A 26,620-nucleotide genomic window follows, 5' to 3' on the forward strand; every position below is an offset into this window, starting at 1 on the left:
CCCAGCCTAACCTGGACCTCGCGCCCCCTCCAGCTGAGGAACCAAGGGGAGGAGGAGCTCTGCCCGCAGCCACTCCACAAGTGCCGTTTTCCCATTTGCTGACCGCCGACCTCCCGGTGTGTGCCCAGCTCCAGCGCTCCGCCGCACAGCACCCCTTCCCTGTGGGAGAAACCAGCTGGGCAGGAGCCGGCGGGGGGGGCGTGACCGCCCCCAGATGCAGTGACTCCCACTGTGAGAGCAGCACCAGTGGGCGCCTCAGATGACAGCTTGGAGTTCTGTAGCAAGCTCAGAAGCAGGAACATCGTACCTAGGTTCAAACATCCCTGCCTCTCTGGGCGTGCAGACAAGCTTTCTAAAGTCCACTGCATTGTATTAATGACAAATGTCTGGGAGCTGCAGCACCCCGGGCGTTCCAGCCCACAGCTCCCACCGTGCTGCAAACGCTCCCCGGCCCACGTGGTGGACACAGGACAGGGAAGTCCAGCTGGCCTTGGACCTCTTGTCCACACTCCAGGCTCACCTTTGTGGCTTGGGTTTTGGCTAACGGGATAGAGCCAAAAGGCAAACCCTGGACGTGGCCGGGTTGGACGTATGAAGGTCTCATTCAGTTAGAAACCAGGTCAGAGGCAGCCCTGGCCTCTCCCAGGCCGTGACACGGCATCCTTTGGTGCACACGCAAAGCGGGTCTTCAGGCTTGGAGAGGAGAATTTGCGAACAAGCGAGAGAGTCCAAGCAGTGTGGCCCTTTCCAGGAACAGTCAGTTGCTTGCAAGAGAGGTCACAGTGGGGTGTAGGCGCTCACGGGCAGGCTCCGTGTCCACCTGCCGGCTGGGGCAGCCATGGCACAGGCAGATGGAGGAAGCCCTGGTCCCCACCTCGCTGGCCAGATGGAGGGGGTGTCGCTCCTGGTGATGTCTTTCCCACCAAGGAGCTCACCTGTGCACTGGGGTGTGTATGCACGTGTGTGTGCACGTGTGTGTGTGCTTGTGCCTGTGTGTGTAAGAGAAAGAGGGCGTAGGGAGAGAGGAGAGGAGGACAGGAAAGAGGGGACGTGTATCTGGGCATGAGGTGGACAGGCTCACACTGGCACTTTTCACAAAGGGCCTTTGCTCTGTGCACGTGTGTGTGGGGGGGGGGCACTGAGTTGGTGTATGTATCAGTGTGTATGAGTTGTGTAGGAGCAAGTGTGAGTGTGCATTCACACAGATACCCTGCCAGGAGAAGAACTGCTGACCAAGTGAGCCCTGGCCTGGACCCCTCCCATCTTGGCAGGGCCCTGGGGGGCTCCCTCTGCAAGCGCTGGCTGCCCAGGCCGTCCTCCACCCCTTCAGGCAGCTGCCTCCCTCTGCCAGCTCCGAACTAGCTGAGGCCATCCCCAGGGTCCAGGACCTTCCCCTGCAGGGACCTCCGTCTCTCGAGGCCTCTCTTCTTCCCCAGCCCTTCTGCAGAGCCCCCCATCAGTGAGCGGATGGGTGGGAACCGACGGTCCCTGAGCCCAAGCACAGCCGCTTACCTGTGAGGCCCCTCCTTGGAGCTGCCCTGGGCCAGAGGCTGCTCAAAGCCAGTCTTCAAGTCCAGATGACAGCAGCCACTGACCAGGCACCACCAGGACCTGCCAGAGGCCCGGCCAGAGCCAGGGTGTGCTTGTGTGGCCAGCAGGGCCTGAGCACGTCCCCAAGGGCCAGGCAGGTGACAGGGCTATTTATAGGCCCGCCCTGTGGAGGGTCACCTCTCCATCAGCAGCCCTCCAGAGAGGGCAGATGTGATGGAACAAGAGAGAGTTTCTCCCCTCAGCCTTGAAAACACCCCGCCAGGCTGGATGGGCAGGAAGGTAGAGCGGGTAATAGAAATAGATGCTGTGATCAAAGAACACGGTAATCTCAGAGAAAAAGCTCCCAGCTGGCATCTCCTGAGATCAGGCGGCCGAGGGTTCCTGGTGAGCAGGAAGCTTGCTGGAAGCATTGTTTCCACAGGGCTGTGTTGAGGAAGCAAACTGTCCTATAGAGAGAGACGCTCGCCGGGGTGTGTGTGTGCGTGTGTGTGCATGTGTGTGTGGTGGTGTGTGTGCATGTGTGTACATATGTGTGTGGTGGTTGTGTGTGTACACGTGTGATGGTTGTGTGTGTGTGCATGTGTGTGTGCATGTGTGTGTATGCATATGTGGTGGTGTGTGTGTGCAGGTGTGTGTACGTGTGTGGAGGTGTGTGCGTGCATGTACATGTGTGCGTGGTGTGTGTGCATGTGTGTGTACGTGTGTGTGGTGGTTGTGTGTGTGTGTACGTGTGTGTGGTGGTGGTGTGTGTGTGTGTGTGCATGTGTGTGTGTTCCTCCCTTTCTCCTTAGAAAAACAAGAGGCGAAAGACAAGCTGGCAATTCACTGACACCGTTCACAGGCCTTTAGGAAAATGGCCGTGGCCCCCAGGCCTCTGGGTCCGGAGTCTGGCCGGGCCAGCACTGCCCTCTCCTGTTGAGAGAAGATGCTGGCATTTGCCAGCCAGAGCCAGGCACTGGCGCCTCCATCCCAGTCCAGGAGGTTCCCAGGAGCAGGATGTTCACTTTTCTCAGGCAGAGGAAAGTCCCTCTGAGTAGGGCCCTGCTCGGGGTGACCTCCTGTCCCTGCCAACTTCTAGCCATCTCCAAAGGGTGGCCCAATACTGCCAGGAGCCCCAAAGTCTGGACTCCCTGAGTTGGGGCCTCCTGAGAACCTCAAGAACTGTCTATGTCACCCCAGAGGCTGCCTTCTCTTGGGGTGCAGGTGGCAGGACCTGGGGCAGAGGGAGGAGGCGGGAGAAAGCTGGTAGCACTGTGAACTTCTAGACAGCAGGAGACCCCGGCTGCGTGCTCAGTGCCCTGCTCCCACCCCTGCTAGAAAAGCAGCAGAAGTGAAGAGGAAGGCAAGGCGGGCCCTGAGCCAGCTTGCCCCGAACCCACTGATGGAGTGGCAGACATGCCTTCGCTTTGCTGTGCCCCGCCCTGGGGAGCAGGCTCGCCTTCCCCAGGGACTTCTGAAAATCTCGACTCCCAAACTAGCAGCACCGTGGGGCAGGGGGTGGGAACAGCAGTGGCGAGCCCATTCTCCAGCAGAGAGGGTGGAGGACGGCAGGATCTGGACCAACCGGCCCTGGGACCTGTGCTGGTCACGGGAGGCCAGCCTTGGGGTGGGTGCATGCACCCTCACGTATGTTTCCACATGCTCATGTGTGCACAAGTGTGCACACTCAGACATGCACACTCATAGAATACCCGCACGCCTGCCCCACACACACGCATGCACCTGCCTTATATGTGAGTGTATGCAGACACACACGCATGCACAGTACCCGTGGGCGCGCACCCGGCCAGCTGGCTTCCGGCCCGGGCCTGCCCCTCCCGTGGCGGGCTTCCCGCTCATTTCATGCGGTTTGTTTGGCCTCTGCTGCCGTTTCAGGTGAGGTCTGCCACAAGTCCTACACGCAGTTCTCCAACCTGTGCCGGCACAAGCGGATGCACGCCGACTGCCGCACGCAGATCAAGTGCAAGGACTGCGGGCAGATGTTCAGCACTACCTCCTCCCTCAACAAGCACCGGCGCTTCTGCGAGGGCAAGAATCATTACACGCCGGGCGGCATCTTCGCCCCGGGCCTGCCCTTGACCCCCAGCCCCATGATGGACAAGGCGAAACCCTCCCCTAACCTCAACCACGCCAGCCTGGGCTTCGGCGAGTACTTTCCCTCCAGGCCGCACCCGGGGAGCCTGCCCTTCTCCACGGCGCCTCCCGCCTTCCCCGCGCTCACCCCCGGCTTCCCGGGCATCTTTCCTCCGTCCTTGTACCCCCGGCCGCCTCTGCTACCTCCCACGTCACTGCTCAAGAGCCCCCTGAACCACACCCAGGACGCCAAGCTGCCCAGCCCCCTGGGGAACCCAGCCCTGCCCCTGGTCTCCGCCGTCAGCAACGGCAGCCAGGGCACCACGGCAGCCTCGGGGCCCGAGGAGAAGTTCGAGAGCCGCCTGGAGGACTCCTGTGTGGAAAAGCTGAAGGCCAGGAGCAGCGACGCGTCGGACGGCAGCGACTTTGAGGACGTCAACACCACCACGGGGACCGACCTGGACACCACCACGGGGACGGGCTCGGACCTGGACAGCGACGTGGACAGCGACCCCGACAAGGGGAAGGGCAGGGGCAAGTCGGCCGAGGGCAAGCCCGAGTTTGGGGGCGGCTTGGCGCCCCCGGGGGCCCCCAACAGCGTGGCCGAGGTGCCCATCTTCTACTCCCAGCACTCGTTCTTCCCGCCGCCTGACGAGCACCTGCTGACCACCACGGGCGCCGCCGGGGACTCCATCAAGGCCATCGCGTCCATCGCCGAGAAGTACTTCGGCCCGGGCTTCATGGGGATGCAGGAGAAGAAGCCGGGCTCGCTGCCCTACCACTCAGCCTTCCCCTTCCAGTTCCTGCCCAACTTCCCCCACTCCCTCTACCCCTTCACGGACCGAGCCCTTGCCCACAACCTGCTCGTCAAGGCGGAGCCCAAGTCTCCCCGGGACGTCCTAAAGGCGGGCGGCCCCAGCACCGAGTGTCCCTTCGATCTTACCACCAAGCCCAAGGACGTGAAGCCCATCCTGCCCGTGCCCAAGGGCCCCTCGGCCCCCTCGTCCGGCGAGGAGCAGCCGCTGGACCTGAGCATCGGCAGCCGGGCCCGTGCCAGCCAGAACGGCGGCGGGCGGGAGCCGCGGAAGAACCACGTCTACGGGGAGCGCAAGCTGGGCGCCGGCGAGGGGCTGCCCCAGGTCTGCACGCCGCGGATGCCCCAGCAGCCCCCGCTCCACTATGCCAAGCCCTCGCCCTTCTTCATGGACCCCATCTACAGGTATTCCGCGCCCTGGCCTCACCCATTCTCCCTGGGGTGGGCAGTGCAGGGCGGGCTCAGGGCATGGTGGTGTCTCTTTCAGTGTTGTCCCCCGGCCTTTGCTGACTTCAGGAAGATGCCCCCGTTTTGTGGGGGGGTCTGCACCCCTCAGGAGGGATGCCTGGCTTGGCTGCTCCTAAGCTGAGTGCCGGGCCCAGGCCACGTTTGGGAGGCCAGGACAGGTGCTCCCAGACACATGGTTTTCTTGCACTGATGACCACTCAGATGTCCCACTGCTGGCCTCGAGGCCTTCCTACCCCTAGTAAGCACCCCCACCCCAACTCCAACCCCTCCTTGGCCCTCCCCCGCAGCCCTCTCTCCAGCTGTCTCACTGGTCCAGCTCCCCCAGCCTCCACCTGCAGAAGTCAGAGGGGCCTGGGCGGAGTGCTCCCTGCCCATCCTGAGTGCTCCCGCTCCTGGAGCCAGAGCAGCAGGGGAGTAGGGAGAGGGGAGGGGGGTGTCTTTCTGGGGCCCGGGGGAATCAGAGAAGGAGCCAGTGGTCCTTGAGGGGAGGAGGAGGGGGTATGGAGCAAGCGTTGGTGGGTTTTCTAGGCACCAGTGTCCAGTGTCTTTGATGCCCGTCTTGGGGAAAGGTGAGCTTAAAGCCACTCCCTGATTTCTGGACAGGTTCGCCCCTCCCTAGAATGCAGGTGGGTTGGGAGAGCAGGCTCAGGCTTGGGGAGGGGTCCTACCCCACCCACACGTGTCTCTGTGCTGCCCGCTTCGCCATGCGAGGAGATGGGAAGCCCACCCTGAGGAATTCCTGACCGAATAAAGCAAAAGCGGCCAGTCCTAGACGTGCTGGGGGGGCTGTGTCTTGGAGGGGGCAGTAGGTTTACCAAAATGCTCTCAGTGACAGCAAAGAGGCTCCCAAATCCAACCCTCACTGTGGGACCCAGGCAGATGGAGAAGAGCTGGCCTCCTTCGGGAGCTGCCAGGCCAAAGGCGGGTCCGTGATGGCCCTGCCCGCTGCCTCTGTTTACCACCAGAGATTTGCATTGTGATTCAGTGAGCAGGCTTGTCACTGGCATCTGGGGAAGGTTCTGAAACTGTAATCTCCAGCAGCCCCGGAGGGTTAAGGTCCTGTCTTGGTGACCTCCCCAGGACAGACACCTGTCAGCCACTCACATTCACCAGCACACACGGGCAGCATGCCCCGTGCCAAGGGCCAGGTCAGGGGAGGGGGCCTCGAGCGCTGCTGCGAGCAGGTCCAGGGACCCCCATGAGAGGGTCCGGGCCCCAGGGCCCCCACTCAGGCAGGGCTGACCAGCCAGTTGGTGGGAGGCTGGGTGCATGGGGCCCTCAGAGCAGACTCCAGCCTCCTGCATTCGCCATCCGTGTCCTGCATGGCTGCTGGCAGCCGGGGCTCTTTGAAGGCACTCGGGGAGAAGGTGGAGGTGGTGGGAGGTGAACGGGAACCACCAAGGGAGCGCGTTCAGGGGCAGGCGGTGAGGGGGGGTCTGTGGAGGGGGCAGGTGGGCTGGGCCCCCACATCCCCAAGGCCCACAGAGGAGTCTGCTGAGAGTTGCGGCAGCCCCAGTGCAGTCTACGCTGTGGCCTTGTGACTGGCTAGGCATACAGACCGGCGGGGCGGGCAGCTCGGTCGATGTGGTATGTAACCCTCTGTGCTGTTGTCCAGCAGGGTAGAAAAGCGGAAGGTCACAGACCCGGTGGGAGCCCTGAAGGAGAAGTACCTGCGGCCGTCCCCGCTGCTGTTCCACCCCCAGGTACGCCCCCAGCGCAGGCAGGGCGCCCGGTGATGACCCACACACCAGTGGCCCCACCGCCCGGCGGCCCAGGCTCAGGGGCCAGGCTGGAGCCTGAGTTCCCGTCCAGGCTGCACCATGCACAGAGGCCCTCAAAGGCAGAGGAGGTTTCTCTCCCTGTGGCCCCTCAGGGCACTGTCGGCCGGAGAGGTTGAGGATGGAGAGTAGTCCTCACAGGGCAGCCCCAGCAACCTCTCTGACCCCTGGCTCTGGGCTCCAGGAAGGAGCAGGAGCTTCAGTGGCGTCGTGGGCAGAGCCTGAAGGAGCAAGTGCAGGGATCGTGAATGAGGGGAGCAGCCTCGGGTGGCAGCCCAGGGCACAGCGTGGGAGCTCTCTCTCGGGTGCACAAGACCTGAGTATGTTCAAAGGGACCAGAAAAGAGGAAGGGCCTGCATGTGCAGAGAGGGGCACAGAGCCAGGCCCCAGGGAGGTGGGGGGCAGGGGGTCTGGAAAGAGACCCAGAGAGCCCCGCAGTCTGGATAGGTGGGTGCAGACCCTGCCAGGCTCCTGCCAGCCCCTGAGGCCACATCCTGGGAGCAAAATAGTGCGTGGGCAGATGGTCAGAGCAGAGCTCCAGATCTCCTGTCCCCTACTGACTTGATCTCATTGCTGGGAAGCTGGTTCCTTCCGCAGCGCTGGGGGCTGCACCTGGGGAGGGTCCTGGGGTGGCACAGTAAGCCTGGCCCTGCCTGAGACTGCAGACCAGGCCGGGGCATTGTTCTTTCTCGGCGTTCCCGCCATGGACCGGCCCCCACCGGTCTGTGAAAGCTGCACCCAGCCTGAGTTCACAGCTAAACTTAGCGCCTCCCATTGTCTCCACCGGGCCGTGGGGTTCGGTTAACAACTTCCCCCGATTTTCCTCGGGATGGGCTGGAAAGAGCCACAGGCCAGCCAGGCGCATCCTGTGTTTGTGTTTGCGCGGGAGCGAGGCTTGGAATATCTGATCGGGCCAAGCAAGCAGGGCGGGAGAGGCCCACCCAGGCCCGAGGAAGGGAGCCCAGCGGGGGGGTGGCTGCCATTGTCCCTCCTGCCCACTACCCCCATGGGCCGGCCACCCCCGCTGCCTGTCCCTGTGGTCCGGAACCAGGAGATGGGGGCGGGAAGAGAGATGACTAATAAGTCACCAAATGGTCTGAGGTTGGGCCATCACTCAGGCAGAAGGCACCAATTACTAACGGCCTCGACAAAGCCCAGAGCCGTGGCCGTGCGAAGGCCACAGCCCCTGCTGCTCCAGGCTGCGGAGGCCCAGCTGATGGCTCAGGGAGCAAGGCAGCTTCCATCTGCCTGTCACTGGTTCTCACCAGGACGAGAACAGTCCTGACCCCCGCAGCCTGGGTGGGGCTGGAAGGGGCCAGAGGGGAGGCCTCGGCCTCTTGTAGATGAACACAAGTTTCTACTGGTTAATTTCTTTCTGGGTGTTTTTATTGTAACCAGTCAGTTGTTCCCCAAATAGCAAAATGTCCCCATCCCAGGGGCTGTGGTCTCTGGGTAGCATTTGTAGAAAGCCCTCTACTCCCTGCCAGCAGCAGCTGGGTAATCCCTGGCAAGCGAGTTTCCAAAAAGCTGAGTGCCGGGCGCCAAGCACTCGGACGCTGAGATTCTCCAGCCATGTGATGGGATAGTTTTGTTTGCCAGTGGGCAGCCAGGGCCAGGGTCTTGCTGTAAAGAGGCAGGTCACCTCCATGAAGCTGGCTCTGAGCATCACTCAGAGGCAGCGAACCCCAAACAAGGGCCCTGGATGAGGTGGGTCCCCATCTGCCCTGCTTCACGCCCTCACACTCATTCCATGGCAGCTGGGTGCCAAGGACCTGCACCCTGACCAGTTTCTCCCAGTAACCCCAGTACATGGAGACCATAAACTCTCCCTTCCCTCTGTGTCTCCAACAGCTCCTGCCCAGCCCTTCCCCTCCTTCACCACAGGGGAGGCAGGCTATGCACGTACCTGTTTCGCAAAGGTGTCTGGAGGGCCCTGTGGGTCAGGCCTTGGGCCCTGGGGATGCTGGTCCCCCTTCGGCGGGTGGGTGTGTGGTGCGGAGGCCCGGAGTTTGTTCCTTCTGCTGCCTTTTGCTACCCTCAGGGGATGAGGAAGGGTCTTCCTTTTCAGCCCCTGCCCAGCCCCCCGCAGGGCCTGGCACACAGCAGGTATCACAGGGTGGCCATTTCCTTCTCCACTGGGGGCTGCTCTGGATCTTCAAAGGGGAGGGAGTGGGAGAGGCGGGGTGACACGCAGCAGCTCCATCAGCCCAGGCCCTCCTCTCTCCTGTCACTAGGGCCGGAGACCTCAGTGGGGCCAGCACAGTCTGGAATTCTGATCAGAGCTCTGCCCACTGGGTGGAAATGACTAATCCCACGCTTCTACTTTCCTAATCGAGCCAGCCCTGGGCCTCTCCAGGGAGCAGAGAGGCAGCTCCTAGTGCCCATATCAAATTGTCCTGTGTCGTGTGACATGTGGCGTTATTATTTGGAATATTTCCTTTGTGGGATTAAGTCTTAAAGCGGCTGCTGAATTCCTCTTGGGTACTTTGCCTGCAATTATGGCATGCTGCCACTTGGTGGCGGTGGTTCTGCAGGCCCATGAGCTATGTTTTAAGCTGAGATTCAGGTTGCTATTTTAATTTTTTCAAGACTAAAAAATACAATTTTTAATGTTAAACTAGATGTAATTCTGCATTTAACCCAAACTAGCCAACCAGATGTGTTGGCCAGGGGTCAAGTCAGCTGGGCGTTTTGCCGGCCTGGGTCAAATAAGGGGTCAGGTAATCAGAAGCATCAGCTCGCTGTATCACTCAGGTCACACCCAGACCAGGCAGGGAGGCTGCTTGTTAAAGGTCAGTCTCAGCTCCTGCAGGCGAGACCCGAAACTGTAAACAGGGGACCCAGGGAAGGACAAGAGCAGGGCTGGCTGCAGAAAGGTGAAAGGATCCAACCCAGGACCAAGAAGCCTCTAGGAGACGCTGCTTCCAGTGCCCAGCTGAGCACCCCGGGATGTGCTGTCCTGCAGAACCCCCAGCAGTGCAGGCCCTTGAGGACAGGTGAGAGCCCAGCTGAGTCCATAACCTCCCGCTCTTATGCCCACAGATGTCAGCCATAGAGACCATGACAGAGAAGCTGGAGAGCTTTGCAGCCATGAAGGCCGACTCGGGCAGCTCCCTGCAGCCCCTCCCCCACCACCCCTTCAACTTCCGGTCCCCACCCCCAACGCTCTCCGACCCCATCCTCAGGAAGGGCAAGGAGCGATACACGTGCAGGTGAGGGGTCCCGGGGTGCAACTGGGACAGCCCGGGGGTGCCTGAGTGCAGCATCTGTGGCCATGAACCTGTGCTCCCGGGAAAACTCAGGGTCCAGCCACAGGGAAGCACAGCGCCTGTAATCAGTCAGTCACCTGCTTGAGGTCATGCTGTGCAAATAAGTGACATGGTGGCCTCTCCTGCCTCCCACCATGCTGTGCTCATGTGAGCTCAAGAAAATGCAACCTCGGCCCAGCCTGAACTGGGAAGGCCGAGGCTGAGGGGTGCTGGTCAGTGACGAACCTCAGCGCTTGGAGGGCTGGGAAACCCAGAGCGACAGGCTCAGCCGATTTCTGCAATGTCGGGGTGACACCTTCCCGGCCACCTTGTGCTGGTGCAGCCTGTCCCAGTCAGCCGGAGCCCTCCCTGTCTGCCGCTGGACCGAGGGGCCGAGATGCTTCAGGGGACAGAGGCTGGTCCTTCTCCGGTGGCCCACGGCAGGCTGCTCTGTAACTGGGGCTGAGCTTCAGGGCTGCAGAAGGGACTGAAACCAGGATGCTGGGGTGGGGCCACCTGCCACATGGCCATCGGGCGTGAGACCCGTTTCTAGGAAATGGCCATGTGAGCCTGCCCTAACGCTCCCTCACCCTCCCCACCTCCCTCCACCCCAGGTACTGTGGGAAGATCTTCCCCAGATCGGCCAATCTCACCAGACACCTGAGGACGCACACCGGGGAGCAGCCGTACAGGTAGGGGCTGCCTGGGCTGGTGTGGGGAGCAGGGCTGACCTACTCCTAGGAGTAAGTGCACCCGTCCCAGGCTCCCTGCTGGAGTGTGCATGCAGTGGGCGGGGCTCGGTGCTCAGTTCTGGTCACTCTGTCCCTCCTGTCCTGACCTCATCAGGATGCTGTGAGGATGAGGCAGGAGGTGCCCAGGAACCTTCTGGAAGGCACCTGCTTGGCTCTCGAAGATTCAAGGGAGCAGCTTTCCACCCAACCTGGGGTGTCCACTGGGGCAGGGGATCCTCATCAGAGCAGGGCTGACCAGAGCTGAGGCCTGGAGGGTCCGCGTGGGAGAAAACCTCAGCTTCCCCACACCCAGCCCAACTCTGTTCTTCTCACAACGGCCGTAGCTTCCCCCACAGCCCCACTCCTGGGGGGCCAGGGAATGGGCCAAAGGCAGGGTGGGTCTCCGTACAAATGTGGGTCCGCGCCCCCAGCTTGGACCCCACTGAGGGATTCCGCTGGGGTCCCTGGGACAGCCCTGGATGGGAAACGGTGTGTCTGCTTCCAGGATTCCACCATGCTCCTCTCACCTGAGCAGCTGGCTACCACCGGCAGAGAAGCAGTCACCCAGCTCATCGGGATGGGGGAGGCATTGAATTTGGGGCTCACAACAGCCTCCTAGTCTGTCATTCCATTTCAAAGATGAGGTGTCCGAGGCTCAGAGACGCCCCGTGACTCACTGGGGTCGGGGCCTGGGAGTGAGCATGTTAAGTGAGAACCCCAGACAGTGGTAACCGGGAGGTGAATGTCACTGGCTTAGTGACACAGGCAGGCTGTGTCTGTTCACAGAGACCATTGCGGATAAAGAGTGTTTCACACGCATAAGATTTCTCAACTCTGACCACACAGAGCTAGAAGTCACCAGGAAGGGACCACGTTAGTGCAGGCACTGGGGGCTCAGTTTGTGTCTCCGTCCCTGGGGAAGGAGGCCAGCTGGGCACCTGCACATGCCGTGCTCACCGAGCCCCACTCTGAGACAGGCCAAGCCTCCCCCGCTGCCCCAGGGCCATGTCTCCACCCGCAGGGTCAATGGCAGCTCCTGCCACCTATGGGTTATCTGTTCAGTGCCTGCAGCCCTCCCCAGCTCACAGACACCCTCTCCTTGCCCACCCTTCAAAAAATAGCGACTTACAACTTAACAAAGGCTAGCAACACAAAGATTTATTTGGTCTGGTCCCTCCCAGAAAGCGAGCTGTGTGTTTTTTCTGTAATGAGAGCCGACTTCTGGACAGCGTTGTGTGCTAAGAGCCCCCAGAGGGTCGGGTGGTGTTTATAGAAGAATTTAATTATCATTGATTTCTTTTGCTCTCTCCAATCTGTGAGTTTCGACTTTGGTAACAGTAATTGCTTTGCAAGTTTGTGTTGCAAATCCTGACTTTATCTGGCTCAAGGCAGGTCTGTGCCGAGGGCTTTGCAGCGTGTCGCTTTCCTTTTGATACCACTGGCGGTTTCTGGACTCGCTTTGATAATCAGAAGGATTTTAAGTTAGCGGAGGGAAAGTGCCGGCCACCCCCAGAAGCCCGCCAAGAGGAGCTGGAGCCCCCCAGGCCTGCCCCAGTGTGAGGCCCTCCCCGGTGCCAGCGCCCACACGTGTGCCCGCCGCATGTGCGTATGTGTGTGCCCGGAGTGGCCAGGCTGACGCAGCCTGCGCGCAAGCAGGAGGAAGCGGTCTTCTCATGGGTTGCCTGGAGTGGTCGGGTAATCAAACCAGGTGACACTGGAAGGCTCTTCCGCTCAAGTCCTTGCCTCTGATGATCTGTAGTCATTCAGAATGTGTTTCACAGCCCGAGGGAAGGAAAGCAGACCCTTTGGTGCACCAAATCCGTTTCCTGGAGGTAGCCTGGCCCCTAGCTTCTCCTGGCCTAGAGATTGTTGAGTGAAGCCGGAAGATGAGACACAGTTAATGTCACTCTAATTTCCTAAAAATAAAAAGGAAGCACGTAGGCTTTGTGGGACTGGGGTTGGAGAAGTATACAAATTGAACTGGGCATAGGGGCCCTGCTCCCTGGTCTTCATCCTGACAGCCGGCTCGGGGTCTCTCTGGGACACTGCGTGGTGGAGCCTGGAGTCACTCCCTGGATGCGAGCCTGCTCAGGCTGCCCGGGGCTCCTGCTGGGTCCGAGATTCCCGCCTCAGGGCTGCTGGCTTCCTGGTCTGCCGTGCGCTTCTTCCTCCCCACTGCCGTCAGTCTGTGTGACGCTGGAGCGCGCAGGGGCGCAAACTTGTGTCTCCATCGGGGGCTGCAGGCGGCCCATGCCCGCCCTTTCTTTTTTAGTTTTATTTTTACGGCTGGGTTTCAAAATCTCTTTCTTCCTCTTCCCTCACTTTTATTACAGTCACCAAAAGCAGTTACCCCTGTGGTGGCTGCAGGAAGCCCCACTGGATCCCAGGAAGGAGCTGCCACCTGGGGCTCTGGGCTCGGGGGCCCTGGCCACCTCCCCCCGCTGGCTTCCCTGGGAGCACGGCAGGCACGGTCACAGCAAGGTCCTCTCAAGGCCCCGCAGCGCACAGGGCCCGGCTGCCCTGCAGGCTCTCCTTCCTTTTGGAGCTCACGGGCTTGTTACTTTACACAGTGAGGCCATCAATTTCACCGGCCGCCTGTCAGCTTATTTACAACGCAGACCCCAGCTGCTCAGAGAACTCTGCTCCCTCGCAGCCCTAGGCTCACAGCTCCTCTAAATTTCAAATGGACTTCTCTGTCTGGGCCATTTATTTAGATTAGAAGCAGGAGAGGGCCACATTCGGGGCTCTCTGCAACCAAATTGAATGCACAGCCCCTCCGTGGCCCTCCCCAGCCCCAGAGCTTCACGTAAGGGACCTGCTCTCCAGTTTCATGAACAAGCTTCTTTTCCAATCCCATTTCTTACCCCAGATCCCCATTGCTAGGATTTATGCAGGAGCCATTAGGTGGAGTTTCTGCATGGGTCCCTGCATTTCCAAAGGAACCAGGAACTGTGTGAGCACACATGCAGACGGACAGGCTGACAGACTGCCAGGCGGACAGGCAGGAAGGCAGACAGACAGATGGACAGGCAGGCAGACAGACAAGCGGACAGACAGGCAGCTGGACAGACAGATGGACAGACAGGCAGATGGACAGACAGGCAGGCAGGCAGGCAGACAGACAGACAGACAGGCAGCTGGACAGACAGATGGACAGGCAAGGCAGGCAGACAGACAAGCGGACAGACAGGCAGATGGACAGACAGGCAGGCAGGCAGACAGACAGGCAGGCAGGCAGACAGACTGGCTGCGCCCACGTGCCAGAGGGGCACATGGCCCCACTGGGTGGGAAGCCTCTGGCTGGGCAGAGGCTGAAAGCTCAGACCAGCAGGTGCCTTGCATCCGGGCTGGAGACGCAGGGTCCAGGGTGTCCTTTCTCAGCAGTCAGACTCAAAAGCAGGACAGTCCCAGGCCGGGCACCACCGTTCCAGTCTAAGGCTGTGTCAGGATGGGGACATGAGATGATGCTTTTGGGGTGTAAAATCCCTCCTTTCCAGGCGGTTGTGTGGGACTGGTTGGGTAGGGGGACAGCCAGGCAGCTCCACCCCAGCAGCTGAAAGGGCTCCTTCCTCAGCATTACTCCTCTGTGATTTCCCAGGCCGAGTGAAACAAAACCGCAGCGTTGCCCAGGGCAGGTTTTGTGGATGGCAGTCCCAGCCAGGGCACTGCCCGTCACTGGGCTGCGGGAGGACAGGCTGGGACCCAGGTGCCCGAAGGCAGCTCAGCTGACCCGGGGAGGACCGGGGTCTCCTGAAGAAGCCCACGGGCCAGGCCCCAGGGTTCAGGAGCAGAGAAGGCTGAGGGTCACGTAGGGGGAGCTCAGGGACTCCCATTGCAAATGGTTCTTTGCCTGCCTACCTGGCGGGTATCAGAGTGAGCCTGGCCTCCGGCAAAGGTAGGAAGGTTCAGAACTGAGTGAATGAAGCCTTGCAGCAGCACCGTGGAGGTTCTCGGGACAAAGTGGGTGGGATGTGGAAGCGCTGCGGCCAGGACTGGGAGAGGAGGGCCTTTCTACTGGGACTGCCTCCCGTTCTCTAGGGGACCCCATCAGACTTCCTAGGTTTTACCAGGCAGCTTGGGGAACGGGATGAGTGGGGAGAGAGTCACAGGCTCTGAGACTCCAAGGCTACCCTTCGAATGTACAAGTGCGTGTGTGCCTCTCAGATCAGATAAGCACTCCGCAGGAGTTCTGACGACCAAGAGCACACACAGGGTGTACGTGTGTATGTGCCGGCATGGCACATGTGCACACGCCAAGCACACACATGCAACTGAAAAGCCTGCAGTCAGGGTTCCCTCCACCGTCACCCAGCTGGGTGCCTCCCAGTAAGCCAGCCCCGGCCCACCAGGGAGAACCCGAGTCTTCATGGAGGCAGCGCACGTGCTTCTGCAGAGCCCATGGGGTTCCTCCTCAGCCCGTCCCTGGCTCCCCCCTCTTCCCTTCAGGCGTGATTTTCCTGCTGTTTGTTCAGTGCATGTGTTGCTCAGCCCCAGCTCTCAGCCCCGCTCTCTGAAATGAGGGCGAACCACCCTCTCTCTCCCTGCCTGCAGGTCACACGTGTGGGGGCTGTGATGGTCACTCCCAGCACAAGGGCCCCCCACCGAGGGGCCACCACGTACAGCCCTCCTCTGTCGCTCATCATGACGGCTTCCCGCAGCCAGGGGCCTTGTCTGATAAGCTCGGGGTGTTAGAGTCACGTTCTGCCTGAGGTCGAGGAGGCATCGGGAGGAAGGGGAGTCTCCTCCCAGCTCTCCCACATGCACGGTGCTGGCTGGCAGCAGCCCTGCCCACCTCAGGGGGAATAAAGATGAACCCAGCCCAGGGGCTGGCAGTGCCCGAAGGGGTCCGTGTGGTCTGTGTCCTTAATAGGGGAGGCAGCCCCCAGCCCTCCATTGATGGATTGGCAAACTGAGGCCCCAGTTGAGCTGAGGCCTGCCCAAGGGCCCCAGCCACCTCTAGGGGCGGAGGAGGAGGGTCGCAGGGAGCGGGTCTCAGCCCCTCCACCTGGGAAACGGGCCCTGCCCGAGTGTCTTTCCATGGAGCAAGGCCGCCCTCTGGAGGCCGCCAGGAGCACGTCACCCTCTGACCACGGGCCTGGGGGCCAGGGAGATCCAGACAGCAGAGGGGAGGGAACGCTGGAGGGTCGGGGCACCACATGCCCAGGGGACGTGAGGCACACTCCGGCAGGATTTGCCACTCACATAATAGGAGGGTGAACTCCTGCTTCTTGGAGCCGGGGCTGTTTCTAGGGATAGCTTCCCCAGGACGCCTTTGGCTCTCCAGCTCCAGAACCAGCGGCCTCCGGGATATGGCAGGCCAATGCGGCGGAGGGGGCACAGGGCAGAGGCGGACGGGGCACAGGGCAGAGGGAGGGGGCACAGGGCAGAGGCGCGGGCTCCCTTCCCACCGTTCCGTGGCCCGGCCTGCTAAGCAGAGCCCGGGGCCTGCGCTGAGAGACGCGTGTGCCTTGCAGGTGTAAGTACTGCGACCGCTCCTTCAGCATCTCCTCCAACCTCCAGCGGCACGTCCGCAACATCCACAACAAGGAGAAGCCCTTCAAGTGCCACCTGTGCAACCGCTGCTTCGGGCAGCAGACCAACCTGGACCGGCACCTCAAGAAGCACGAGCACGAGAACGCCCCAGGTGGGCCCGTGGCGGGGAGGGGCCCAGAGCACCACGCGGGCCCGTGGCGGGGAGGGGCCCAGAGCACCCACGTGGGCCCGAGGCGGGGAGGAGCCCAGAGCACCACGTGGCCCGTGGCGGGGAGGGGCCCAGAGCACCCACGTGGGCCCGAGGCGGGGAGGGGCCCGGAGCACCGACATAGCAAGCCCCACGGAGGGGGAGGGTGGGCCCGTGGCAGGGAGGGGCCCATAGCACCCACGTGGGCCCGAGGCGGGGAGCCCAGAGCACCACGCGGCCCGTGGCGGGGAGGGGCCCAGAGCACCCACGTGGGCCCGAGGCGGGGAGGAGCCCAGAGCACCACGCGGCCCGTGGCGGGGAGGGGCCCAGAGCACCCACGTGGGCCCGAGGCGGGGAGGAGCCCAGAGCACCGACGTAGCAAGCCCCAGAGGGGGAGGGTGGGCCCGTGGCAGGGAGGGGCCCAGAGCACCACGTGGGCCCGAGGCGGGGAGGGGCCCGGAGCACCGATGTGGCAGGTCCCACAGAGGGGGAGGGTGGGACCGTGGCTGGGAGGGGCCCAGAGCACCACATGGGCCAGTGGCTGGGAGGAGCGCAGAGCACCTACGTGGCAAGCCCCAGAGGGGGAGGGGAAGAGCAGGGTGGGGGCGCCAGTGAGGGGGGAGGGCCACAGCCTACACCTCAGGAAGCCAGTAGGCACCCCTCAAACCGTGATCGTGAAAGAGAACCTGGCGCTCTCCGGGTCTCTGAGAAACCTGCCTCCCTAGGAGCGCCCAAGTGCGCACTGCTCACAACTGGTTTGCTCCAGGGATGGGGGGATTCAGTGAGATGCCACCTCTGACGCTCCCGCCCCTCCACAGTGAACCAGCATCCCGGGGTCCTCACAAACCACCTGGGGACCAGCGCCTCCTCTCCCACCTCAGAGTCGGACAACCACGCACTTTTAGACGAGAAAGAAGACTCTTACTTCTCGGAAATCAGAAACTTCATTGCCAATAGTGAGATGAACCAAGCATCAACGCGAACAGAGAAGCGGTAAGAAAACCCAGGCTGGGGAAAGTCTGGGCCCGGCCAGCAGCCCTGTGTGGCCCCTCAGAGGGCGCGCACCTCGCCCAGCACCACCCCTGGCTCATCCAGATAGGCACAGTGGCGGCCTCAGAGCAGAGGGTGAGCCTTGGCCCTGGGAAGCTGGGGAGCCGTGCCGTTCGCCTCATTCCCTCCGCCGGAGAGTGAGGAGCGTTCGCACCCCTAGCTACTGACCTCACAGTTAACGTGTGTGCAAAATGCCAGCCAGGTGACCAAGCTGCCTACAAGTTCAGCTGTGCCTCTGAAACTCAAGGACATTTTGATTTAATCTGAGGCACTAAAGGTTTCCAAACCAAAATGCTGCACCTTTAAATATACTCATGTGCACACATACACATGCATGCACCTACAGGCACACATATGTGTGCATCCGTGTGCATGTACACATACGCACAGATGCACACACAGGTGCATGTGTGTATACATGTGTATACATGTGCAGGTGCACAAATACAGGCATGCATATGCACACATGCACAGTGTACGTAATATGTGAATGCAGATGTGACTGTACATAGATCTACACACATGCATGTGCACACGTGTAAGTATATCCATGTACCATCTGCACATATACACTGTGCATGTTCAGTCATGTGCACACATGTGGCTGCCCATGTACACACGTGCACAGGTGTGTGTGTAGACAGAGCTGCAGCAGAACAATGGCAGAATTCAGATTCAGGAATGTTGGAGCGTGTTCTCTGCAACCTGGACACCGGCGCTCCATGGGCCTCACTTACTCCGGAGGAGCCTTCAGACACCCCAGCAGAGCTGCTTCCTGTGTCAAAGCTAACGCCAGGCCAGCTGGCAGAGAACTGAAGCTATTCCAAACTCCAAGAGGCCTGATCCCGATTCTACAGAGGGGAAAATGAGGGCCACAGAAATGGGTGCCTTGCTCAGGCCCAGAACCTGCAGCCGGAGTCCCGCTCTTACCGCACTGTGCCTACAGGGCCGCTCTCATGCCCCGCCACCTCCAGCAGATGAAGGAGGGCCCCCTGGGAGCCCATCCCCTTCCTCTAGGGCAGTCTGCGTCTTCCTGTCATTGCTTCTAGGAGAGTCGGGGTACCTGGGAAAGACGCGTCCAAGCAATGAACACAGGAGGCAGTTGGACACTGGCTCTGGCAGAGCCACGCCCAAATCCGTGCCCTCCTAGGAAGGCGAGCTCACCCGCAGGGCCCTCAGTGTCTTCATCCGCAAGAGCCCCGGCAGGCTCAGAGGAGGGGGCAGGCCAAGAAGCTTGCTCTGGGCCATGGTCCCCAAAGCCTCACTCCAACCAGCTGCTTGGCAGCCCCCAGGCTGTCCCGGCATCCTCTGCAGGGCTCCAGGAACAGTGACCTGAAGGGACCGGAGCTGAGACAGCTGCATGGGACCCGTTCGTGTTCCTGCAGCTACATGTCACACCAATGAGCGCCCTGGGCCAGGCCTTACCTACGCTCCACAGCCCTGTCCCCAGGCTCATCCTGCTGTGAAAGACGATCCCTAAACTGCAGCTCCCAGCGCAAGGCCAGGCGAGGAACAAGTGAGGATCCCTCGATGGCATCCTTGCTGGGGTGGGCCCAGGACCTGAACCACCTGGAGGACAGCCAGGCCCCCGTGCCCAGAGCTAGGCTGGCAGTCCAGCCTCACTGTAAGAGGCCCACCAGGACAGAGGACTGTCTCCAGGAGGAAGAGGGGTGGCCAGGCCCCCCTTCACCTTTGCCAAGTCCCGCAGTGCCGGCTCCTCATAGCCCTGGGGGTGGGAACAAAGGAGGCTCTCCACACCTGGGAACATACGGGTAGAGCCGGCCTCACCCAGGTCCTCAGAAGGCCTGTCCTGCTGAGGCGAGGTCCCCAGGTCCAGCTGGCCTCGTCCTAAGAGACCCCACGCCACTGTGGAAAATGAAAACAGGGCAAGATGGACGGAGGCAGCCAGTCCCTGGGGTGACGAGCATGTTCTCCAGGCCTCCTGCAGAACGCGCAGCCCCCGGCCCCCGTTCCCTGGGCCTCCTGCAGAACTGGGCCCCGTCAGTGAGAATACAGGTCTACCGGCCTCCTGGCCCTGCAGCCCCATGAACCCCCGAGTTAAATTCTGCCCCCCAGCATTCCCGTGTGGAAGTCCTGCCCCCAGTGCCTCAGAACGGGACTCTTGTCAGAGATAAGGTGGTTAAGGAGGGGTTTAAACTGAAGCCACACTGGGCAGAGTGGACCAAATCCAGCAGCACCAACGGCCTTGAAGAAACCGGGAACTGGAGAAAAACGCACGCGGACGAGAAGGCAGCGGGGAGGCAGGGCGGAGGTCAGGGTGACACGTCTCCCAGCCAGGGGCTGCCTAACAGGCCACGGAGGGCCAGCAGGGAGGCAGGGCGGAGGTCAGGGTGACATGTCTCCCAGCCAGGGGCTGCCTAACAGGCCACGGAGGACCAGCGGGAAGTCAGGGCGGAGGTCAGGGTGACGGGTCTCCCAGCCAGGGGCTGCCTAACAGGCCACGGGGGGCCAGCGGCCTCGGGAGCTGGAGAGAGGCCAGGGACAGATTCTCCCGCAGAGCCTCAGAAAGAGCCTGCCCTGCCCTCGCCTGGGTCTGGGACTTGTGGCCTCAGAGCTGTGAGGGCTCCATGGCTGCCGCTTCAGGCTCCCAGTCTGTGGGGCGCTGTTTGGGCAGCTCTGCAAAACGGCCTGTCCTCCCTGTGAGCTGAATCTGTCGCTGGGCCGTTCTGAGTCCGTGCCAGACACTCCCCTCTGCAACACTAGAAAGCCCCTGCCCAGCTGGCGGGTGGTCCATGCAGGCCCGTGTGGCCACGAGGTGAGCTCTCACGGCACATGCGAGGAGCCCAGACTCTCACCCCTCCGCCGTCTCATCCCGTCCTCAGTGTGGACAGTGAGGGGCAGGTCCTCAGATCATTGAGGGGACACAGGCCCCGAAGACGGAACCTCACCCAAGGGCACCTCACCAGCAGCCAGGGTGAGAAGCACGGCCCAGATCCCAGAGGCCCCAGGGCTGAGGAGATGGGCGTGTGTACAGGACACTCCCGGCCCCAACACAGGCGACCAGGACCAAGGAAGCGTCCTCAGGGCCTGAGACCTGCTGAGGTTCCGTCCATCCTGGAAGGCAGAAAGACAAGAGATGGAGATGGCGTCCGTGGAGAGCCGGGAAGTGAGGGCCTCCCAAGCCCAGTTCTGTGCACGCCGGCAAGTCCCAGACACGGAGGTTGATCGCTCAGAGCCACTGTCACTTTCTTGCTTTGATGCCAAGAGCAGGACCCCTGCATCTCCCCCAGACCGTGGGCACCTCCCAGGGTGGGGGGCAGTGCCCCCTCAAGGAGTGCGGACAAGGAGTGGCCCTGGTGCCCTGGGCCTGGGCAGTCAAGGAACTGTGAGTCCTCCCTCTGCTTGGGCCCCTCTACCAGCCTGCCCAGCACCTGCCCAGGAACCCTCGGCTCTCCTGGGGCGCAGCCCACCCAGGACACAGCTCTTGGTCCTGAACTTGAAGATGAGGCAAACTCTAATGGCTCTTTCTAAAAGAAATGAGAACGCTCAGCCACGCCCACGCACGCTTTAGGGTTTTTTTTTTAATACTGAGGAACCAGAGTGGAGGGGTCGTGCTGGGCTGGAGTGACCCTGAGGGAAGTGAGGAGGGCTCTGGGCAGCAGGCAAGCCCCCCGCAGTCCTGGTGCATTCAGACTGTTGACAGCAGGCTTTGGGCCCTCCCTCTCCAGATCCCAGATATCCCCTTGGGGCCCCCAGCTCTCGGGTGGGTGCCCACCTCCTCAAGTTTTCAGCCTCAAATCCTCCCCCCGCCAGCCTGCCCCGAGGGTGCCCCTCATGCAGTGTATACATGGGGGTACATGTGCAGGTGCGTGCAGGTGCACAAATACAGGCATGCATGTGCACACATGCACACACGTGTATATAACATGCACACAAATGTCTGCAGATCTGCACATGCATATGCACACATATGAGTACACACAGTGTGTGCACGTGTACATGCGTGCATACACGGTCATGTACGTACACGGAGGTGCGACACACATGCTGCATGGCCAGTGCAGGGCCAGCTCCCCACAGGGCTGTATCCCACCCTGGTCCTGGTGTCCTCCCGGGCACGGCAGCCCCTACTGCTGGGCCTTGCCCCCCTACCACCACCCGGAGCGCTGGCCCTCCTCTCCTGGGACCGCCCCAAGGCCTCTGTGAGTGTCACCCTGCAGAGTCAGTAGCTGGGCCCAGGGACCCGTGGGAGCTCCCTCAGAAGGGGGGTCAGGGTCTTGGGGGGAGGCAGTGGGGGCAGAGCCAAGTCACCAGCCTTTGGGGGGTCCATGGCAAGGAGAGAGACCCCTGAACTTGGCCCATCTCCTCCTGTGTCATTTCAGGCCAGAGATCCAGGATGTGGACAGCAGTGCCCAGTGTCCAGGCTTAGCCAGTGAGAAGCAGGAGGACGTGGAGGAGGAGGAGGAGGACGAGCTGGAGGAGGACGATGAGGACAGCCTGGCCGGGAAGTCGCAGGACGACACCGTGTCCCCCGCACCTGAGCCCCAGGCCACCTACGAGGATGAGGAGGACGAGGAGCCACCCGCCTCTCTGGCCGTGGGCTTCGACCACACCCGAAGGTGGGGTTAGCCGTGTGCTCCAGGATGGGTTGGGAGGGAACATGGGCATCCATCATGGGGGGGACCCCCCCTTCTTCAGCCACTCGTGAGCCCATCCCTGGCTCAGCCCCTGCTCCAGCAGAACCACCTTAGGGCCTCCACACAGAGGCCAGGGCAAGGCTGTGCCGGGGCAAGAGGATCAGGGGCCCTCAGCCCCCACCACCCCAGGGGCCCTGGAGGCTGGAGGCAGAGTGCAGAGGGGAGGCATTTCGCCGCACTGAGCTGATACGGAGGCCCTGGTCCTGCAACACAGCTGCCTGTCAGCCTAGGACAGTGCGCGCAGCACCCAGCGGCCTGTGGGCACAGGGGCCGAGCACCCACCATTCTGTGGCGGCCAGAGCCACTTCCCCACATCCTCAGTGCTCGCCACCAACGTGGGTGACACTGCCAGCATCCCAGATACCCCTGGAGAGGGCCTTCAGAGGTGGCCTTTCCTCCCCAGCCTGGATGCTGCCCCTGAGTCCTGGGAGAGGGGACCCCGGGCCTCTCTGAGCTGCCTGGGGTCTCGGAGAATCGAGGCCCCCTTCTCAACCCTCCACCCGCAAGACCCGAGCACCCTGCCTGCTGTCCGATGCCTGTGCACGCACTCACCCCCACCTGCCCATGCCCTCTGTCCATGCACTCTCCTGCATCCATGTGGCTTCCCATCCAGGCGTCCGTGTGTCCGTGTGTCTGTCTCCCTGTGCATGTGGCTGGCGGAGATGCGGCAGTGTCAGAGGGGTGGCCGAGGCCGGGCGGCTAACAGCAGGCCCCCTCTCCCCGGTCGTTGGTGCAGGTGTTCTGAGGACCACGAAGGCGGGCTGTTAGCTTTGGAGCCGATGCCGACTTTTGGGAAGGGGCTGGACCTCCGCAGAGCAGCTGAGGAAGCATTTGAAGTTAAAGATGTGCTTAATTCCACCCTAGATTCTGAGGCTTTAAAACATACACTGTGCAGGCAGGCTAAGAGCCAGGTAGGTACCCACCAGGGCCCCGCCCCCACCCCACCTGGCCTCCTCCACCAGAGGACACCCAGCGCTCACCTCCCGCCGAGGCCCTCCCAGGCCTGGGGAAGCTCAGGTCACCGCCAGCCCCCCAACCCTGCATCCACCAGAGAGGCCCCAGCGACCACCGCCCCCCGAAAGCTGGGGCGAAGCAGGGAGGGGTTGAGTGCCCATGACCCTGGCAGGGCCCTCACGAGGGAGCTCCAGTGACCCTGGTGGGACCCTCACGAGGGAGCTCCCTCGTGGACATGGCAGCTCACCTTCCCGTGGTCCTCAGTGAGAAAGGTCGGTGAGCAGGTTTCCGGCCACCCAGCCGCCTCCATCTCCTGCCCTCTCTGATCACTGGGGCCCGAGATTTTCCCCGGGGTGGTCTCTGCTTCCCAGCTGGAGCCGTGAGGTCAGCGAGGGCGCCAGACTCCACCCCAGGTGCGTCTCGGCTCCTCTCCTTAGGGCAGGTGTCCCCGGGGCCCTGCCTCCCGTTTCTCTCCAGCCTGTAGGGACTCGGGGTCTCGGTCAGCTCTCTGCAGCCCTCCCAGAGGGAACAGGCCCGCCCCAGGTCTCAGCAAAAGCCGTCTGCGTGTCTGTCTTTGTCTTTTTACTAATTCTGTCTGGAGTGTTAACTCTGGTGGGACGGTGTCGGGCTTTCCCCATTCCTGCCCTCAACCCACACACGACGCTCCCCAGGTCCCATCCCCACCTGCCCTGCAGCTGGGGCAGAAGGATGTCCCCTGCGCCGCCTAACGCCTGGGAACACATCTGTACTTCCTAAGAATGGCCCGGCCCAGAAACGCTGCCCATCCCTGCCCCAGAGGCAGCTCTTCGTGTTCCCACAGTCACCAAAACAGGCATCTCCGGGCAGGTGGCTCTTGTTCACCCCCAGTTCCCAAGGCCCCTCAGACCGGACATGTGTCTGTAGTTTCTGCTGATCTCCAGGTGAAAACTTCAGGGAGAGGGGTGGGAAGGAGAGGAAGCTTCTAGGGGGAGCACCCCAAAGCAGCCGAGGAAGCACGTGTGCACAGGAGGCCCCTCACCGGCACCCCAGGGTCCTGGCATCCCTCGGGGCAGGGGCGGCCCTCCTCCCTCCCGCTGTCACCCCTGCTCACGTCTTCCTCTTCCAGGCTGGGGACAGAATCTGGGCCTCTTAGTCCCTTTTGCTCCCTCTGGCCCCTGGGGACCAAGGTGAGGTCGAGTCAGGCCAGGGCCTCGGGAAGCTGGGAACAGATGAGGCAAGGCCCCCCCTGTCCCGGACGGCCGGCCCTGCCCCCGTGCTCACCTGCCTGTCCTGTGTGTGTGTCATCCCTCCCTGCCAGGCATATGCAATGATGCTGTCTCTTTCCGAAGACACTCCTCTCCACACCCCCTCCCAGGGCTCCCTGGACGCTTGGTTGAACATCACCGGAGCCACATCGGAGTCTGGAGCATTTCACCCCATCAACCACCTCTGACGAGCTGGGCGGCCGAGGGCCAGCGGCCAGAGCGAGGGCACCAGCCGCTGAGGACGGAGGTGGGCGGGGCCCCGGAGAACCCCGTCCCTGCGTGTGACCACTCCTCAGCGTCCTCCCCACCCGCCATGCTTCATTCTGACTTTTCCAATGGAAACTCGGACCCCGAAAGTCCCCAAAGCAGTTGTAGAGTCTCACCATCTCCAAGAATCGGTCTTGAGAACACTTGAGTGGCGGCCCTGCAGGGGGCCATCCAGGGGCAGCCCACGGAGCTGCCTCGCAGAACCAGCCGGTGGGCAGGTGGACGCGCCACTGAGACAGAAGCTGGCGGCCACGGCCACGGCCACGGCCGGGTGCCTGCGTGGGGCCTCGGAAGGGAATGGATAGACGGGTGTGCTCAAAAGAGAGAGATCACTCATGTGATTTTTATAATGAAATGACAAGAATAACCCTTTTGGTAATCGTATTGACTACAGAGTCTATTTAAGCATGTGGTTTTAAAAATAGACAGTATTTTTTAAAAATCAAAAAATGACTTGCAAATTGTTTTTTAAAAGTAATTTTGCATTGCTTTGAAATTTGAGCTCATTTGCAAACCCGAGTCTGCCTGGGAACCCGCACTGTGCCTGGGTGTGTTCTTTATACTGTAGATAATGGAGAAATTTTCTATCTCTGTCCTTATTTGTATAAGCCAAGGTGACACTGGGTGCCCCAAGGCAGAAGAAGGGGCGTGGGGCCATGCCCGTGAACCATGCAGACGGCTGAGGAAGTCTTAGGGTGCGCTGGGCTGCAGGCCTGCCTGAGGCTGGGATGGAAAGCATGCCTGCCACCACATGACATGGAATTGGTGCCAGGGCCACCACGTGAGCTTCAGAGGAATCCACTGGCCCCCACCCAAGACCCCTCAATTCTATGGGGACGTCGAGGGCCCCTGGCTTGGGTCCACCGTGCAGAGGTGTGTCCAAGCACCCACCTTCCTTCGCTCCTCTGTCCCTGCCTCGCTCGGCCACTGCGCACTGGACCCCACCGCCGTCTTCTGAAGGCAGGGCGTTGGCCACATTCCAGGCCTACCACCTCCCACCTGACCTCAGCCGCTCCAGCGTCCTCCCCGTGGCTGCCCTGAGCAGCAGTCCCAGCAGTTCACTCCGGGCCCCTAAGCCGCACCTGTGCCTGAGACTCTGGATGGACGACGCAGTCGCCACTTCGCTCTTCGTGCGGGTTCTTGGCGAGACGCGGCTTGAGAACAGAAGGGCGACGGGGGAACCCGCCGCAAGGAGCAGAGACAGCACAGCCCCGGGGCCCGGCCGCCTCCCTCTCGGCTGCAACTTCTCCACTCAGATGGGCTTTAAATTAGTCCCATAGGGGCCAATTTCAAATGATAATTTTTTTCCCTGATGGAATTTACCTTAATCTGTATATAACTTGTAATTTTTTTCTAATTCATTTCTTTTCTTATTTTATTTCCTCCTTAACAGTATTTTTGGCATTAGACATTCTTATTGTGAAGAAATAATGTTAATATAAGTATCTGGTGAAGGACCAAAACCGTGTGCTAAGGTTGTGTGTTGTGTGGGAGTGGGGCGATTTTTAATGTGCCAAATACCCCCGTCCCCCCCACGAATCCTGCTGTCACTGCTGCCGTTTACCAGACAATCATATGTTTTTGTTAAATTTGCGTTTCAGTTGCATTTGCATTTAAGACAAGTGTTCTATTTATTTCTTTTATTGTTTGGAAGAAAAAATAATGATAGTGTCCCAACAAGAAGAGAAAAAACAATTGCCCGAGTTGCCCTTAAAAAAGGCAGAGAGCGTAAATACAGACAGGAGTGGTGCAGGCCGCCTTGGCGTGGCTTTGTGTCACGTGTGGACATCTCAGGCTGTCCCCAGGGATGACAGGAGGTGTCCTGGCTGCTCCAGACCAAAAGACAATCGTCTCTGTGGGTGTCGGGTGATCCAGGCTGGCACTGAAGACGTCATGGGGAGGTTCCTGAGGGTGGCTCGACCCAACGGATCACAGTGAAAGGGATTCCTCCCACGCCAGATCTGCACATGGCAAGACGAGACCCTCACCTGTGCGTGCGCTGGGGCCACGTGCAGGCTGGGGCGACCCCCCAGGGCAGCGGGGGGGCTGCCTGCAGAAGAGCCAGCCGGTGTGTCGGGAAGGATTCAGGCTCTGCAAACACAGC

At 61.2% G+C, this 26,620-nt stretch overlaps 1 protein-coding gene across 1 annotated transcript in view; it reads left to right on the forward strand.

Moving 5' to 3' along the window:
- The window catches only part of PRDM16 (PR/SET domain 16), a 368,424-nt gene extending 343,987 nt beyond the window's left edge, over positions 1–24,437 (forward strand). Inside the window, exons 9-17 of the mRNA XM_064363712.1 lie at positions 3,427–4,843; positions 6,522–6,609; positions 9,727–9,896; positions 10,547–10,624; positions 16,138–16,307; positions 17,162–17,336; positions 21,737–21,973; positions 22,788–22,962; positions 24,303–24,437. Of these exons, the coding sequence (XP_064219782.1) occupies positions 3,427–4,843; positions 6,522–6,609; positions 9,727–9,896; positions 10,547–10,624; positions 16,138–16,307; positions 17,162–17,336; positions 21,737–21,973; positions 22,788–22,962; positions 24,303–24,437 (2,645 nt within the window). The remainder of the gene's footprint in view (positions 1–3,426; positions 4,844–6,521; positions 6,610–9,726; positions 9,897–10,546; positions 10,625–16,137; positions 16,308–17,161; positions 17,337–21,736; positions 21,974–22,787; positions 22,963–24,302) is intronic.
- Positions 24,438–26,620: the final 2,183 nt, after the last annotated feature.

The sequence above is a fragment of the Aotus nancymaae genome, unplaced genomic scaffold, assembly GCF_030222135.1.
Source record: "Aotus nancymaae isolate 86718 unplaced genomic scaffold, 86718_ANA_hifiasm-v0.15.2.pri h1tg000053l, whole genome shotgun sequence".
In the NCBI taxonomy this organism is placed as follows: domain Eukaryota; kingdom Metazoa; phylum Chordata; class Mammalia; order Primates; family Aotidae; genus Aotus; species Aotus nancymaae.